We start from the raw sequence: 14,181 nt of genomic DNA on the forward strand, positions 1-14,181 counted from the left end.
TTGCAATCCTCCTGCCTCAGTCTCCCAAGTACACAGGCATACAATTTATCTGTATTTTTAAAATATATATATTTATTTTTTGTAGTTGTAGTTGGACACAACAACTTTATTTTATTTATTTATATGTGATGCTGAGGATCGAACCCAGGGCGAGTGCTCTACTGCTGAGCCATAACCCCAACCCCTATTTGTCTTTTTGATCTTTGTTTTCACTTTCTTAATTTTCCGTGTTGTTCTTTGGAAGACTCAGATTTTTAGGGTAATAATCCCCTAGTTTCAAAATTGTAGAATGGAAGTTTTGATTAAATTTAAAGTGTTGATTTCTGTTTCTGCTATTTCCGTGTTCTGCTAACTTTGTTTTGTCAGACTTTGTGCATAGTATGTTCTTCCTATAAGGATAAATGCCAACTGTTGACAAGGTTCAGGATTCTGATTGATGCTTGCTTTTTCTCTAACTTATACCTTTGCTCTGATTTTTATCTGGATGAAATATAGTCCCCCAACCTTCTCAACTAATAAGGCCCAGCTTAATGCCATTATGTTTTGAAGCCTTCTCTGCTGCTAAAAACAAAAGGAATGGCTTTTCCCTCTGTGGTTTGACAGCACGTTACCATCCTGATATTCTGATTATCCTATCCAGACTTGTCTATGGCTATACATATAGTGTATATACATAGTGTCCCTACTAATCATAGGCACATAGGGCAAGGTTTTATTTAGTTTGTGCCTTAGACCTAGATCTGATAGGGAATCTGTAAATTTTTGTTGAATTGCATTGAAGAGGTAAATGACAAGGACTTAGAAACATTTATCTATATAGAGAGTCATCCCTAGAAATAAAATATTGAAATTAATGATTTACCATGTTCCCTATCTACATTTTAGATTGTTGGAGTGCTTTAGGAAGAAGAATGAACTTCAAGTTTTAGAGAACTAAAACTCTTCCTTATACCTATATTACTTCAATGTTCAGCATCAGATTTGTTTATTGTGATCCTTTCCCCTTTTACAGAACATCTATTAAGAACATCTTCAACCAGCCGACCTGCTTCTCTACCAAGAGTACCCGCCATGGAAAGTGCCAAGACTATTTCAGGTAATGACTTTTATCTGATTTTTCTTTTAAAAGACTTCCCCAGAAGTATTTAATAGTATAATAGATGACATATTGAAAATATAGCTTCATGCAGAGTTGCTAGAGTTGCAAAGTACATCAAAATTTTTTTGGAAGCTAAGCTTTCCAGTGTGGTAAAACCATCATATAATGATGAATTTGATGGTCTTTGTTTGTCATCTGATCCTAACTCTCCCGTTTATCAATTGTTTATATTATTTTTTCCTCATGGCCTTAACACTTAATAGCTTGACTATAAAAATGGGACCATAAAAGAAGAAATTCCTATAACTCTGCCTCAGTACAGTTAATGCCCTCCTTGTATATGAAGTGAGCTTTGTACAGCTTTCTTCTTCCCTCCCTCCCTCTTTTTTTAAAATATTTTTTTAGTTGTAGATGGACACAATATCTTACTTTATTTATTTTCTTTATGTGGTGCTGAGGATGGAACCCAGTACCTCACATGTGTGAGGCAGGTGCTTTACCACTGAGTCACAGCCCCTCCCTTCCTCTTAATATGACATGTGGATCAGGACTTTGTATAGTTCTCATTACACCATAGCTAAGTTGTTAAACTAGTAGGAAAGTTCTGCGATCAGCTAATATTACTATCCCAAGGCCTTTTTCTGTATGTTTTTCTTATAACAGAATTCTTCAGATTCTTTCACAATCTGTTTTCTCTATTTTATGGAAAATTTTGAGAGGTTTTCTCTTTCGGTTTCCTAGCATACCACTTAAAAGAAGCTACTGGTTTAAGACATAAAAAGAGCTGGGGGAAAATGAGTAATTATAATATTATGCCAGAAATATATAAGCATTTTATTCTAAAATCAAATAATAGTAGAAAGCATCTGTCCCCTTCGGATGTTTAAGAGGATAGCTTTATTAATGCAGAATTATATGCTGCTGTGGTTATCTTAAAATCATCAGTAAAAGTGTTATCTAATAAAAGAAGGACAGTTTTTACAAATTGTGAGGAAAATATGACTGTTATATAACATTGCTTGCATTAAAATTAGCTCAGGAATGTTACAGTTAATGGCTCTTGTGGCCCCATCCTCTTCTGAGGTTAAAGAGGACTGTATGAGGTCAGGGACTTGTGTGCTTCACTTGTCACTGTGCTCAGCCTGGTATCCTCAGCATCCAGCAGTGCCAGTGTTGTGCCCAGCGCCACCCTGGTAGATAGTGGCTTTTGTTGCAGCTGTATCAGAAGTCAAAGGGCTGCTTCCACTTAAAAATCCCCAGAACTTTCATAATTCTAACAAGGCGCAGTGCCTTACTATGTCAGACTCTCAAAATAGGACTTTTCAGAAGATTGTGGCCATTTCTCAGTAATTGACTCAATACCTTTTGGTTTTCTGTTTGTCTCATTGGTTTGTTTTTTTTTTTTTAAATTGGGCCTGACCTAGAACTACATATAGTCTTATAAACAAGCATCTTTCCTTTCTGTCCTCTTAATAGTGTTTTTGGCTAAGTTCAGAAAGAATTATTGATTTTCATACATCCTGGGTATTGGGCAGGATTGAGTAGTTGCAAGTATTGCTCTGGTTTTTTAATTATATTTGTAATTAAGCTGACTATATATAGTACTCACTATGATACTTGCTTAGTAGAGCAATGGTAAGATACTTCTTGTCCAGGGAAAATGGGATTCCATACATATTTCAACTACTATACTTTTCACAGATTTTTTTTAATAAAAAATTTAAAAAATCAATAAGATAAAGTAGTATCTGTTCTTTTTGGACTCTTCAAAGCAAAAATCTCAAGAATACAATCTAAAATGTTTTTGCTCTAATATGCTTAATTACTGTTTCTCATACTCAGTATCTCGAAGAAGTAGTGAAGAAATGAAACGGGACATTTCTGCACCTGAGGGAGCATCACCAGCCTCTCTTATGGCTATGGGAACAACGTCACCACAGCTGTCCCTGTCCTCTTCTCCTACCGCATCTGTGACCCCCACGACCCGCAGTCGGATAAGGTAGAGAATAGTTAGTGTTGGTACATTTCATGTGTACCTTTCCTGGCCTTTCAGATCAGCTTATAAAATAATGCCATCTGAGCACCTGAATTTGTTCTATTTTTTTTTTATTTTTATTTTTAAGAGAGAGAGAGAGAGAGAGAATTTTTTTAATATTTATTTTTTAGTTTTCGGCAGACACAACATCTTTGTTTTGTATGTGGTGCTGAGGATTGAACCTGGGCCGCACATATGCCAGGCGAGCGCGATACCGCTTGAGCCACATCCCCAGCCCTTTGTTTTTCTTTTTAAATAGAGAATGATTGAGTGCAAAAATAGGTACAGGTTGAGCATCCCTAGTCTGAAATCTGAAATGCAAGACTTTTTGAGTACTGACATCATGCCCCAAAAGTTTTGGAGTTTGGATTTTGGGATTAGAGATGCTCAAGGTTGAGCCTTTATGCAAATATTCCATAATCTAAAAACTCTGAAATCTGAAATATTTTGGCCTCAAGTATTTCAGATAAGGAATGTTCAACCTGCATTTTGAAATTTGAACCTTGGTAGTGTTAGAGAAGGCTTCATAGAAGGGTAGAATTTGGGTGGGGCTTTGAAGGTTATAGTTGGGACATTATTGGTAAGTTGAGTAACTTGAGTGAATATACCAAAGGGATGAATAAGCAAGTCAGGCAAACAGATTTAGGGTATTGAAACAAAAGACCAGAGTAAAGTATCCCAACCATATCATGGGGTAATAGAAAACAAGATTGAATAACTAGGGTATGCTAGGTGATAGAGGAACCTCTTCAAAGTTAAATTGAGTCACTTTTTGATATAGTAGAAGCTATAAAGCAGGGTAAGTTAATTTGTGTGAGAAGGTGATTAAAGGATTCTTTTATTCTGGATAAAAGGGAAAATAGCTAAAAGGATATTGTAGTATTGCAGGACACAGTCATTAAGTCTTAGCAACAGAGACAACAGTGGAAAATTGCTGAAGAGAAGGTTAGGCCCCAGGAGTTTTTTCAAAGGGAAAGATGACCTCAGCAACAGTTTTTTTCAAAGAAATGCAAAAATGGGAGATGCCAGAGGTGGCTGTAATTATTTAGATGGAAATCAGGAAGCATGATGCTAAGTAGTTGATAGGCAATACGTGAATATGCAAGTTTATATTGTTTTCTTAGTTTACTTATGTTAGATGTCTCCTTGGCCTAAGAGGTAGTAAGACCTTAGAGGAAAAAGATAAATGTCAGAAATTGAGCACACATTGTTCATAGGAATGAGGAAAAACTGTTGACAAGTATCAAGAATAGGCAGAGGAATAGGAAAGGGTTTGAGGAATTTAGCTGCATATTAATTTACAGGGTTAAGGATAAAATGCAATATTTAGCCTCTCAGACTCTAGTTATGAGCTTACTTTTATTTTATTTTATTTTTTTTTTAAGAGAGAGTGAGAGGGGGAGAGAGACAGAGAGAGAGTGAGAATTTTTAATATTTATTTTTTTTTAGTTCTCGGTGGACACAACATCTTTGTTGGTATGTGGTGCTGAGGATCGAACCCGGGCCGCACGCATGCCAGGCGAGCGCGCTACCGCTTGAGCCACATCCCCAGCCCTGAGCTTACTTTTAAAGCCATACCTCCAAGGGGGGCCAATCTCTGAGAAAAGTGGTCCCATAAGCCGTGCATCTTACAAGCAAATAGGCAGTGCAGTGATGAAGAAGAAGCTCAGGGAACCCTGGCTATGCAGGGAAGTGACTTTCAGTGCTTTCACTTTGTGTCCTAAGTTATGGGCACTCTCACTGTGCTTGTGCAGAGGGAACCGGGGCTTGGAACAAACAACTGCCACTTCTGTTGGATTCCCCACTTACAAACTGTGCTCTTTGCAAGGCTTTAAGTTTTTTCTGGCCTTAGTTTCCTCATCTTACTTAGATTGAAGAAGTGACAAGAGCTAGCCCTCTAGCTTCAGGAGGTTCTTTTCTGCAGCTTCTCCTTATGTCCACAGAATTTACTCTGATGTTTTTTAAGCTGTTTCTAAAATAAAGTTTACTTAAACCATGTTATCCAGAGTAAGCCTTCCATATATATTGTAATATTGATTGATTGATTGATTGATATTGGGAATGGAGCCCAGGACACTCTACCACTGAGCTCTATCCCCAGCCCTTTTTATTTTAAGATAGGGCCTTACTAAATTGCTGAAACTAGCCTCAAACTTGCAATCCTAGGACTTGGTGAGTAGTAGCGCACACCTATAATCCCACCGGTTTGGGAAACTGAGGTAGGAGAATCCTGAGTTCAAGGCCAGCCTCAGCAATGACAAGGCACTAAGCAACTCAATGAGACCTGTCTCTAAAGAAAATACAAAATAGGGCTGGGGATGTTGTTCAGTGATTGAGTGCCCCTGAGTTCAATCCTTAGTACCAAAAAGGAAAAAAAAAAAAACAAAACTTGTAGTCCTCCTGCCTCAGCCTCCCAAATTGTTTAGATTACAGATATGTGCCACTGTGCCCAGATTACATCTTTTAATTTTATTTTCTTTCCCTATGTTCATTGATATTATATAGACTTCTTTGAATCTTTTAAACCAAATCAGGAATCTAGTGGACTGGCACACAAACATAAGTGTCTATATTTATGGCAGCAATCTAACTGTGCATTGAATAAAACCTTGGTGTTTTACTTTTGGTTCTAAAGTAAATAAAAATTGGTACTATTTCAATGCACCTTTCTTTTGGAAGAGCTTCAATTCTAAACATGTCCTCTTTGATTTTGCAACATACGATAAAAGGTGAATGCTGAGAGGATAAAAGTGCTGAATAATGCTAACATTATTCGGGTACTGAATTCCTGGGGCATTTGGCTAGAGTCTTTGCTTAAATCATAGAAAAATTGATCAATCTTTTAAGAACAGGCTACTTGTTAAAGAGTATGTTACAAAGCCCTCTTTTTCCCGATATTCCTTAGTATTCTGTTCTACTTCTAGAATAGCTACTACAAGGAAGAATTTGGTATAGAATAGGGTTATATGCCTCCCCAGTCCCATCACCAGGGGTGATTACAGAACCTTTTTTATTTCATCATCTAGTCTGGGGCAAGATATTTATTGTACCTACAAAGCAATTAACAATGCCAAATGTGCCTTACTAGAATTTCTTTAAATGAATTAAATAAAGCCACTGCTTTTTTTTTGGCGGGGGTGGGGGGGTGGGGGGGAGGGTTGCTGGGAATCAAACTCAGGGCCTTATGCGTGCTAGGGAAGAGCTCTAGCACCAAGCTTATATCCCCAATCCCAGCCATTGAATTTTCCCTGTGAGTTTCTATAATATGTGCATTGTATAGTAAGCTCAAGTTTCTTGAAGTGGCAGGGACTCTGTGTTCACCATTAGTTGCCTAGCACTGGCACAGTGATGTTCTGTAAGGTGACATTGAATGAATTTTCTCTATAAGGTGACATTGAATGAGTTCATAGGAAAGTTAAATTTTCTATGCAACACAGAATGGTAATTGTCTACAGACAATAAAGAGTATACAACTTGCCGAGTGTGGTGGTGCAAACCTGTATACTACAGAAGGATCATTTGAGCCCAAGAGTTTGAGACCAGTCTGGACAACGTAACCTGACATCATCTCAAAACAAACAAACAAACAAAAACAAAACAAGAAAAAAATGCAACATGGCAGTAAACACACCTGAGATATTTTATGGAAGTGATAAATGTTTGTAATGTTTATTGCCATCTTTTATCCTATCTGCTTACCTCAGTTGTAAGCTCTGTGAAGCCTGGAGCTATGTCTTAGAAACCTCCACCTTGCTTAGGCTTGCCTTTTGTATTTACAGTAAGTGATTTTTTAAAAAACGATGAGATGATTAAGGACATAAAAGTTTAGAAACAAAAATGGAGTAAAATAAACCAAAGCATAAAAATGAATGGTTAAAATACTGAATGAAAGACAGCCTGGACAATTTTAGATGCTGCAGAATCAAGATGTTTCCCCCACTCTTCTGAGCATCCTGGAATATATCTCTGCTATTGTGAATTCATTTGCTACCGAGTCTTTGCTAGAGGGATGAGTAGAGTCCCAGCCTTCAGAAAGCAGAAACCCCTGACAGCTGTGGGTCTGTGTGGGACCAAACTAAAAATTGATATAAAAATCAAAGAAATGAAAAGACATGTTTTGCTGTTGAAATATTGATGTATTGCTCAATGTGTTCATTTATCCAGTTCAAAAATGCAAACTAATGTTGTTTTGTTATTCTGGTGCTCAAATAAATAATAATGAAATTTTGGGTTTCTTATTTTCACTTATCAGGGAAGAAAGGAAGGACCCTCTCTCAGCATTGGCAAGAGAATATGGAGGATCAAAGAGGAATGCCTTGTTGAAGTGGTGTCAGAAGAAAACGGAAGGCTATCAGGTAATCATATGGTTTTTATTTTTGTTTTTTTGTCCTGCATGAGCAATTGCTGAACCAAGTGCCAGACTGTCATAACTTGTTTCATATAGCCATCCAAAATGAATCTTATTCTGAATTTCAAGAATACATTCTCAAGTCCAATCTAAACTTGGCAGAGTATTATTTGGATGGAATAAGTTTCTAACCTTTCTAGAGTAGCCATTCTTTCTATTTTATTTAGCTATTCTAGTACTTTTATAAGTCCAATTTAAATGCTTTTGTTGAGAATATCTTCTGGACTAAGAGTAAAAATTACTTATTTCACTTAAAATGAATATATATTTATCATGCTTATATCTCTTACTTATTTTTTATGGCATTTACCCATTCCCATTGTGCTTTGTGCTTTCATCATTTCACATCTGAACTATTGTAATATTCTGCCATTTCCTCCCCTTCTGTCTCTATTTCTTTCAGTGTTTTATTCAAGTTGTAAGTGATACTAAATACCACTTTGGAGAGCAAGCTCTAATTCCATATAAAATGAAAATTTCTAAAATGTATTCCTTATATTGCTAAAAAACATAATTTAGATTCCAAGTATCCTCACAAAGGATTTTAGTTACAGAGACTTTTCCCAGCTTGCAGCTGATATTCTATCATATTTGGTACAAATGTGCAGAAGTGAACACAAGAAGGTAATCAGAATTCTGTGTTCTTGGTTTTATCACATCAGCCTTCATCTCAACAAAATAACAAAAAGGAGCTAACTGCAACATTTTCAGAAAATGTTTCTACAAAAGAGGTAATAAAGTAGTAGATGAACAGATTAATAAGATCTGCCATTAGAAGGTTCCTTTTGGACAAATTTTAGATAACTTTAAACAGTCATCTTCAGCTCATTGAGGAGTAAGAGCCAAGTGTATTATAGTGGACATAAAGAAAAGTCATAATAATTATTGAGGAGCAACTAACATTTTACATATCTGCAGCTTCTATTCGCTAAAAGGAGGTTAATAATATTAGTAAGATGTGGAAGAAGAGGTAGCCTTATGTGCCTTGATGGCAGAATGTAAAATGAAAAAACTGCTATGGGAAATAATATGGCAATTCCTAAAAAATTATCATGTAATGTCTTGAACCCTTACCTTAAATAAGAAGAAAGATCTTAAAGCAGTTACTTAACTTTCCAACTTAAGAAAGTAGAAAAAGAAGAGCAAACAAAATCCAAAACAAGCTGGAGGAAGAAAATACTAGAACAAAAATAAGAAGAAAAACAACAAAGATTTGTGGGGCAAAAAAAGTTAGTTCTTAAAAAAGATTAACAAATTGACAAACTTTATCTGGAGTGACCCCCAAAAAATAAATAAATAAAAGGGGAGACAGTAATCATGACCGTACAAAAATAAAAAGGATTAAAAGGGAATGCTGTGAAAAATTGTATGCCTACAAGTAGGATAATCTAGATGATATGTACTAATTCCCAGAAATTCACCAACTGTCAAAACTAAGAGTAAATAAAAACTAAGTAGACAAATTAACAACTATAAAGAGATTGGATTAGTAATCAACAAGTTTTCAGCAAAAAAAAAAAAAAAAGCCTACCAGGTAGCTTCACTGGTTAATTCTTCCAAATATTTAAACAATATTTAGCATCAGTCCTTCCCAAATTTTTAAAAATCAAAGAGAAGATCACATCCTAACTCATTCTGTAAGGTCAATATAACACTGATAAATAAAACCAGACAAGAGATGTAAGAAAATTACAATGTAGTGCTGGGGCTGGGGCTCAGTGGCAGAGTGCTTGCCCTAGCATGTGTGGGGCACTGAGTTTAATCCTTAGCACCTCATAAAAGTAAACAAATAAAATAAAAGCATGCTGTCCATACTCAGCTACTAAAAAATAAAAAGAAGAAAATTACAGTGCAAGGCCACGAATTCAATCGCCAGCACCATACAGAAAAGAAAACTACAGATCAGTATTCCTTATGCAGAAGCTCTCAATGAAATAATGATAATATATCAAAAAAATTTTTTTACCATGACCAAGTGAGATTTATTGCAGAAATGCAAGATTGGTTCAACATTTAAGTTTATCATTGTAATACACCATATTATTAGATTAAAGCAGGGAAACCCCACGTGATTATTTCAATAGAGTAGAAAAAGCATTTGGCAAAGTTCTACAGCCATTCATAGTAAAAATACCAAACAAACTAAGAATAAAAGAAGAATTTTCTCAGTGGGATAAAATGTATCTATGAAAAGCTAAATAAAAGAAGCCAGACCCAAAACTCTACCCTAAAATACTTCCATATACCAAAATTGAGTACAGGTATGAAACTTATACTCTCAGCTTTGCGAAGTGGCAAGAACATCAGTGTTGGTGGCTACAGGTTTAGTCTAGAACTGAAATCTGAAGCATAAATATTGCATGGTCAGTTTTTTTCTTGGTAGCATTTTTTGAGGTAAACAACATAAGATACAATTTATCCATTAAAATGTACATTTCATTCACTTTTTAGTATATTTAGTATATACCACTATCAGTTTTAAAATATGCATATGCTAGACAAGCACTCTACCACTGAACTACATCTCCAACCCCTTTTGTTGTTGGTGCTAAGGTCATGCTAAGTTGCCCTCGCTGGCCCCAAACTTGAGATCCTCCTGCCTCATCTCCCAAGTGGTCATTTTCTCTTTGCCCTAGTCTTTTTTCTATCTCCATAGATTTACTTATTATGGACATTTCATGTACTTGGAATCACACAATATAGTATATGGCCCTTTGTGACTGGATTCATCCGTAGTAGCATCCATCAGTGCTTTGTTCTTTTTTATGGCTAAATAATATCCTGTTGTATGGATAGACCACAATGGATAAATAATCCATTCTATTCTTGAGTTGATAAGCATTTGGATTGCATTTTTTTATTTTCCTTTTTGGATTTTATGTGTGTATTGCTGCTATGAACTTTTGTGTACAAGCTTTTACATGGACATATATATGTAATTTTGTCATCCTGTCTTCTAGAGTGCTGCCAAAAATACCTTTTTTGGGGGGTCATATTAGGGGGACTGAACCCAGGTACTCATGCACCCTACCACTGAACTGCCAAATGTCTTTAAAATTATTATTTCTATTTAAGCTGCTCCATTTGTTTCCCCATTGCCATTTGGTTAAAGTTTGAGCTCCTTCATATGAAGATCAAGACCCCTTATGAGTGATCTGGCCTCTAAATAGGGTTACTGATTCCTCATTCTTTTTTTTTTTTAATATTTATTTATTTAATTATTTTAGTTTTCTGCAGACACAACATCTTTGTTGGTATGTGGTGCTGAGGATCGAACCCGGGCCGCACGCATGCCAGGCGAGCGCGCCACCGCTTGAGCCACGTCCCCAGCCCCTGATTCCTCATTCTTGAGAAAGCCCCTGTTCCCCTGGCTTGATGTCTCACTCCACCCCTCCCATCAGAGTAGTATCTGTTCTTTAACTTAAAAGTCAATGTCTCTGCAGAATTGTTTTTGCCCCCACTCCAGTCCCACAAAGCTTCATCCTTCATATATTGCCCTCACTTGCCTCATAGAGCCAGGTTCTTCCTTGAACTCAGTCCAGGGTAGAGTGTTTTTATATTGCAGGGCATATTCTTTTATAACCCACTTTTATGGTCCCAAATCCCACAGGATCTATCACAAGGGTCTTGAAGTTGTCAATTTGCATATACCTATCTTCCTTTTTAAATGGTCAGCTCCTCAGAAAGGTCTTTGTCTGCCTGGCATCTACCATAAGGCTTGGCATGTGGCAAAGCTGAGTAGCTGTCTGAACCTATATACCAAAAGGTAATAGGATACTTTGGAAGTTCATTTTAGAATAGTGCTTCTTAAATTTGTTTGTAAAACCTTGAAAGATTGTAGGATGAGTGTTGTAGAATCCCAAGAACTATTCCTAAAGATTTATGATTTGAGAGGTGTAAAGTGAGGCCCTGAAATCTGTGTTTTTATAAGCACCCCAAGTGATTCCTAGATCATGCTAAATTAAGTATTTATACGTAATTGTTAAAAAATATTTTAGTTATAGATGGGCACAATATCTTTATTTTGTTTATTTAGGTTTTTTAATGTGGTACTAGGGATGGAACCCAGTTCTCACACATGCTAGGCAAGCACTCTATTACAACCCCAGCTCTATACATGTAATTTTTAAAGTACTGCCCCAGTATTACTGTAGAACTTTGCCATGAATCAAGTTGAGTATTAAGTAGAGATAATTCTAACATTAAATCAATGATTTAACTAATGTCCCTTGGTTCCTTCCAATTTAAATTCTGATTCTGTAATTTTGAGATACTTACATTATATTATGTTGAAAAATATGTACACACAAACCAATTATTTCAATTAATAATTTTAAGTTTCCTTCATTTGCTTCATACTTGCAATGCAAGAGAAAATATGATGATTAACTGCACAAAAAGAAAAATCTTTGTGTACATTGGGCAATCTTTCCTACAAACCCAGCTCCCCTCATACTTCCTGTGGACACTTCTATAATAATAATGATAATAAAAAATGTGTGTGTGTTTGACTTTTTAAAAATTTGTTCTAATTAGTTATATATGCCAGTAAATGCATTTTGACACATTATACATAAATGGAGTGTAAATTCTCATTCTTCTGGTTGTACATGATGTAGAATTATACGGTCATGTAATCATATATGCACATAGGGTAATAATGTCTGATTAATTCTACTATCCTTTCTACCCTTACACCTCCTTTTCTCCCTTCACTCCCCTTTGTCTAACCTAAAGTACCTCTATTCTTTCTACCCCACCTTATTGTGAATTAGCATCCACATATCAGAAAACATTTGGCCTTTGGTTTTAGGGATTGGCTTACTTCGCTTAGCATGCATGATATTCTCCAGCTCCATCCATCCAGCAAATGTCATAATTTTATTCTTCTTTAAGGCTGAGTCATATTCCATTGTGTATATATACCACGTTTTCTTTATTCAATCATCTGCTGAAGGGTACCTAGGTTGATTCCATAGTTTAGCTATTGTGAGTTGAGCTGCTACAAACTTTGATGTGGCTACATCACTGTAGTATGCTGATTTTAAGTCCTTTGGGTATAAACCAAGGAGTGAGATAGCTGGGCCAAATGGTGGTTTGGGGCTTTTTTTGAGAGGAAATTAACTTGATTTCTTATAAAACATATCTGTTCTTATCCTTTCAAAGTAGATACAATGCCGTTTTGTTTTGCTTTTTAATTTCAAGGTCTATAATTTAAAATTGGACAATCTGATTTACATAATCTTTTTAAACTAGAAGACAGATCTGCTAGAGCTCTTAATCTGTCAAGAGCCAAATAAGAAGTGCCAGAGCCATTTTTCTGTCTAGCTGTAAAAACAGATGAGCATACCCATCCTTAGACGCCAGCAGTTTAGGTTCAGGCCTTTGGTCTCTATCTACTCACAGTCTGCAGGAAAGGGCAAGTTTTGACACTTGTCTAGCTCAGTGGAGCAAAAGCTGTTACGTGACACTTAGCACACACTGCTCTCACAGGCCTCAAATATATCATTAATGTTTGGACCATGCATGTTTTATGTCAAAGAAGCTGTCTAATCAACAGAGATAGATTCCCTAATACCCATATCTTCTTTGACTAACTCTTTTAAGAGTCATCCTAAAATTACTGTGCTGATCACTGTAATTTCATTAACCATCCATTACAAAACAAGCCCTTGTGAGTTTGCCTTTTATCTAACAAATACATCTTTCTTATAAATTGTGTACTGCCATTTATTAATCACTGATGTTTTAGGAATACTAGAATATTAGTGTTGAAAGGGCCTTAATGTTCTGATTTATTGTCACATTTACAAATGTGGGGCAGAAACCCCCACAAGGATAAATGACTGCCTCAAGTCTACATTGTGAGTCCCTCTACATTTTGAGTTCAGGAAATTACATAATCAGCTTCCAGAACTATAGCTTCAAGGGTTGAATCTTTTTTTTTTTTTAATCACTGCCTCAGTTTGTACACAATTATGTTTTAAATTTTAATTTAAGTATGGAATTCACTCTAATAAATTCTCAAATGCCATTGAGAGAATTGGCAATCTACTGTCCTATTTCCTTACCTCTGAAATTGCTTCCCAGAGGAAACCACTTTTAATACTTTTAGCTGTTTGATTAGAGGTTGATGGTATAAGATTAATAATGTAAAAGTAAACAAGTGGGTAATAGAGAAAATAATCTATATTTTCAGTAAACTTTTCTTTGGTTTTGAGTTTTATACTTAATAGCCTCTGTTATAGCATTCTTTCTTGTTCTAGAAACACCTAACTCAGACAATCAAGAAGCCTCTAAAGGTTAATTTGAGAAAGCATCATTTTGAATGAAAAATCTCATTGTTTTCTGATAAAATGCCAGACCTAGAAATGGATTAGTTAAATCCAAAGGATAATTAAATCACTTAATCTAGTACAAAATAGTTTTAATAAATGAACAAAAGATTTTAGCACTGCCTGAGGTAATTTAATCTCAGATAAGCATCGAGAATGCAGTTTTATTGAGGGATGTGCTTCATTAAGTGCATGGTCCAAAAAGGGAAAGATTGGCCTTTTCTTGGTGGAGATTAGTGAAATTAGAAGAATTGATGGGCTTCATGGTTTAGAAGTCATCTTTTTGTCTACAATGCTTTTCTTG

At 35.8% G+C, this 14,181-nt stretch overlaps 1 protein-coding gene across 5 annotated transcripts in view; it reads left to right on the forward strand.

Annotated features, from left to right (window-relative positions):
• Specc1l (sperm antigen with calponin homology and coiled-coil domains 1 like) overlaps positions 1–14,181 on the forward strand; it is a 138,026-nt gene that overhangs the window by 89,108 nt on the left and 34,737 nt on the right. For all 5 annotated transcript variants that reach the window (XM_077796143.1, XM_026412509.2, XM_026412511.2 and 2 more), the window contains 3 exons: positions 1,013–1,096; positions 2,942–3,098; positions 7,387–7,489. In XM_077796143.1, the coding sequence (XP_077652269.1) occupies positions 1,013–1,096; positions 2,942–3,098; positions 7,387–7,489 (344 nt within the window). The remainder of the gene's footprint in view (positions 1–1,012; positions 1,097–2,941; positions 3,099–7,386; positions 7,490–14,181) is intronic.

This window comes from Urocitellus parryii, chromosome 3, assembly GCF_045843805.1.
Source record: "Urocitellus parryii isolate mUroPar1 chromosome 3, mUroPar1.hap1, whole genome shotgun sequence".
Lineage (NCBI taxonomy): Eukaryota > Metazoa > Chordata > Mammalia > Rodentia > Sciuridae > Urocitellus > Urocitellus parryii.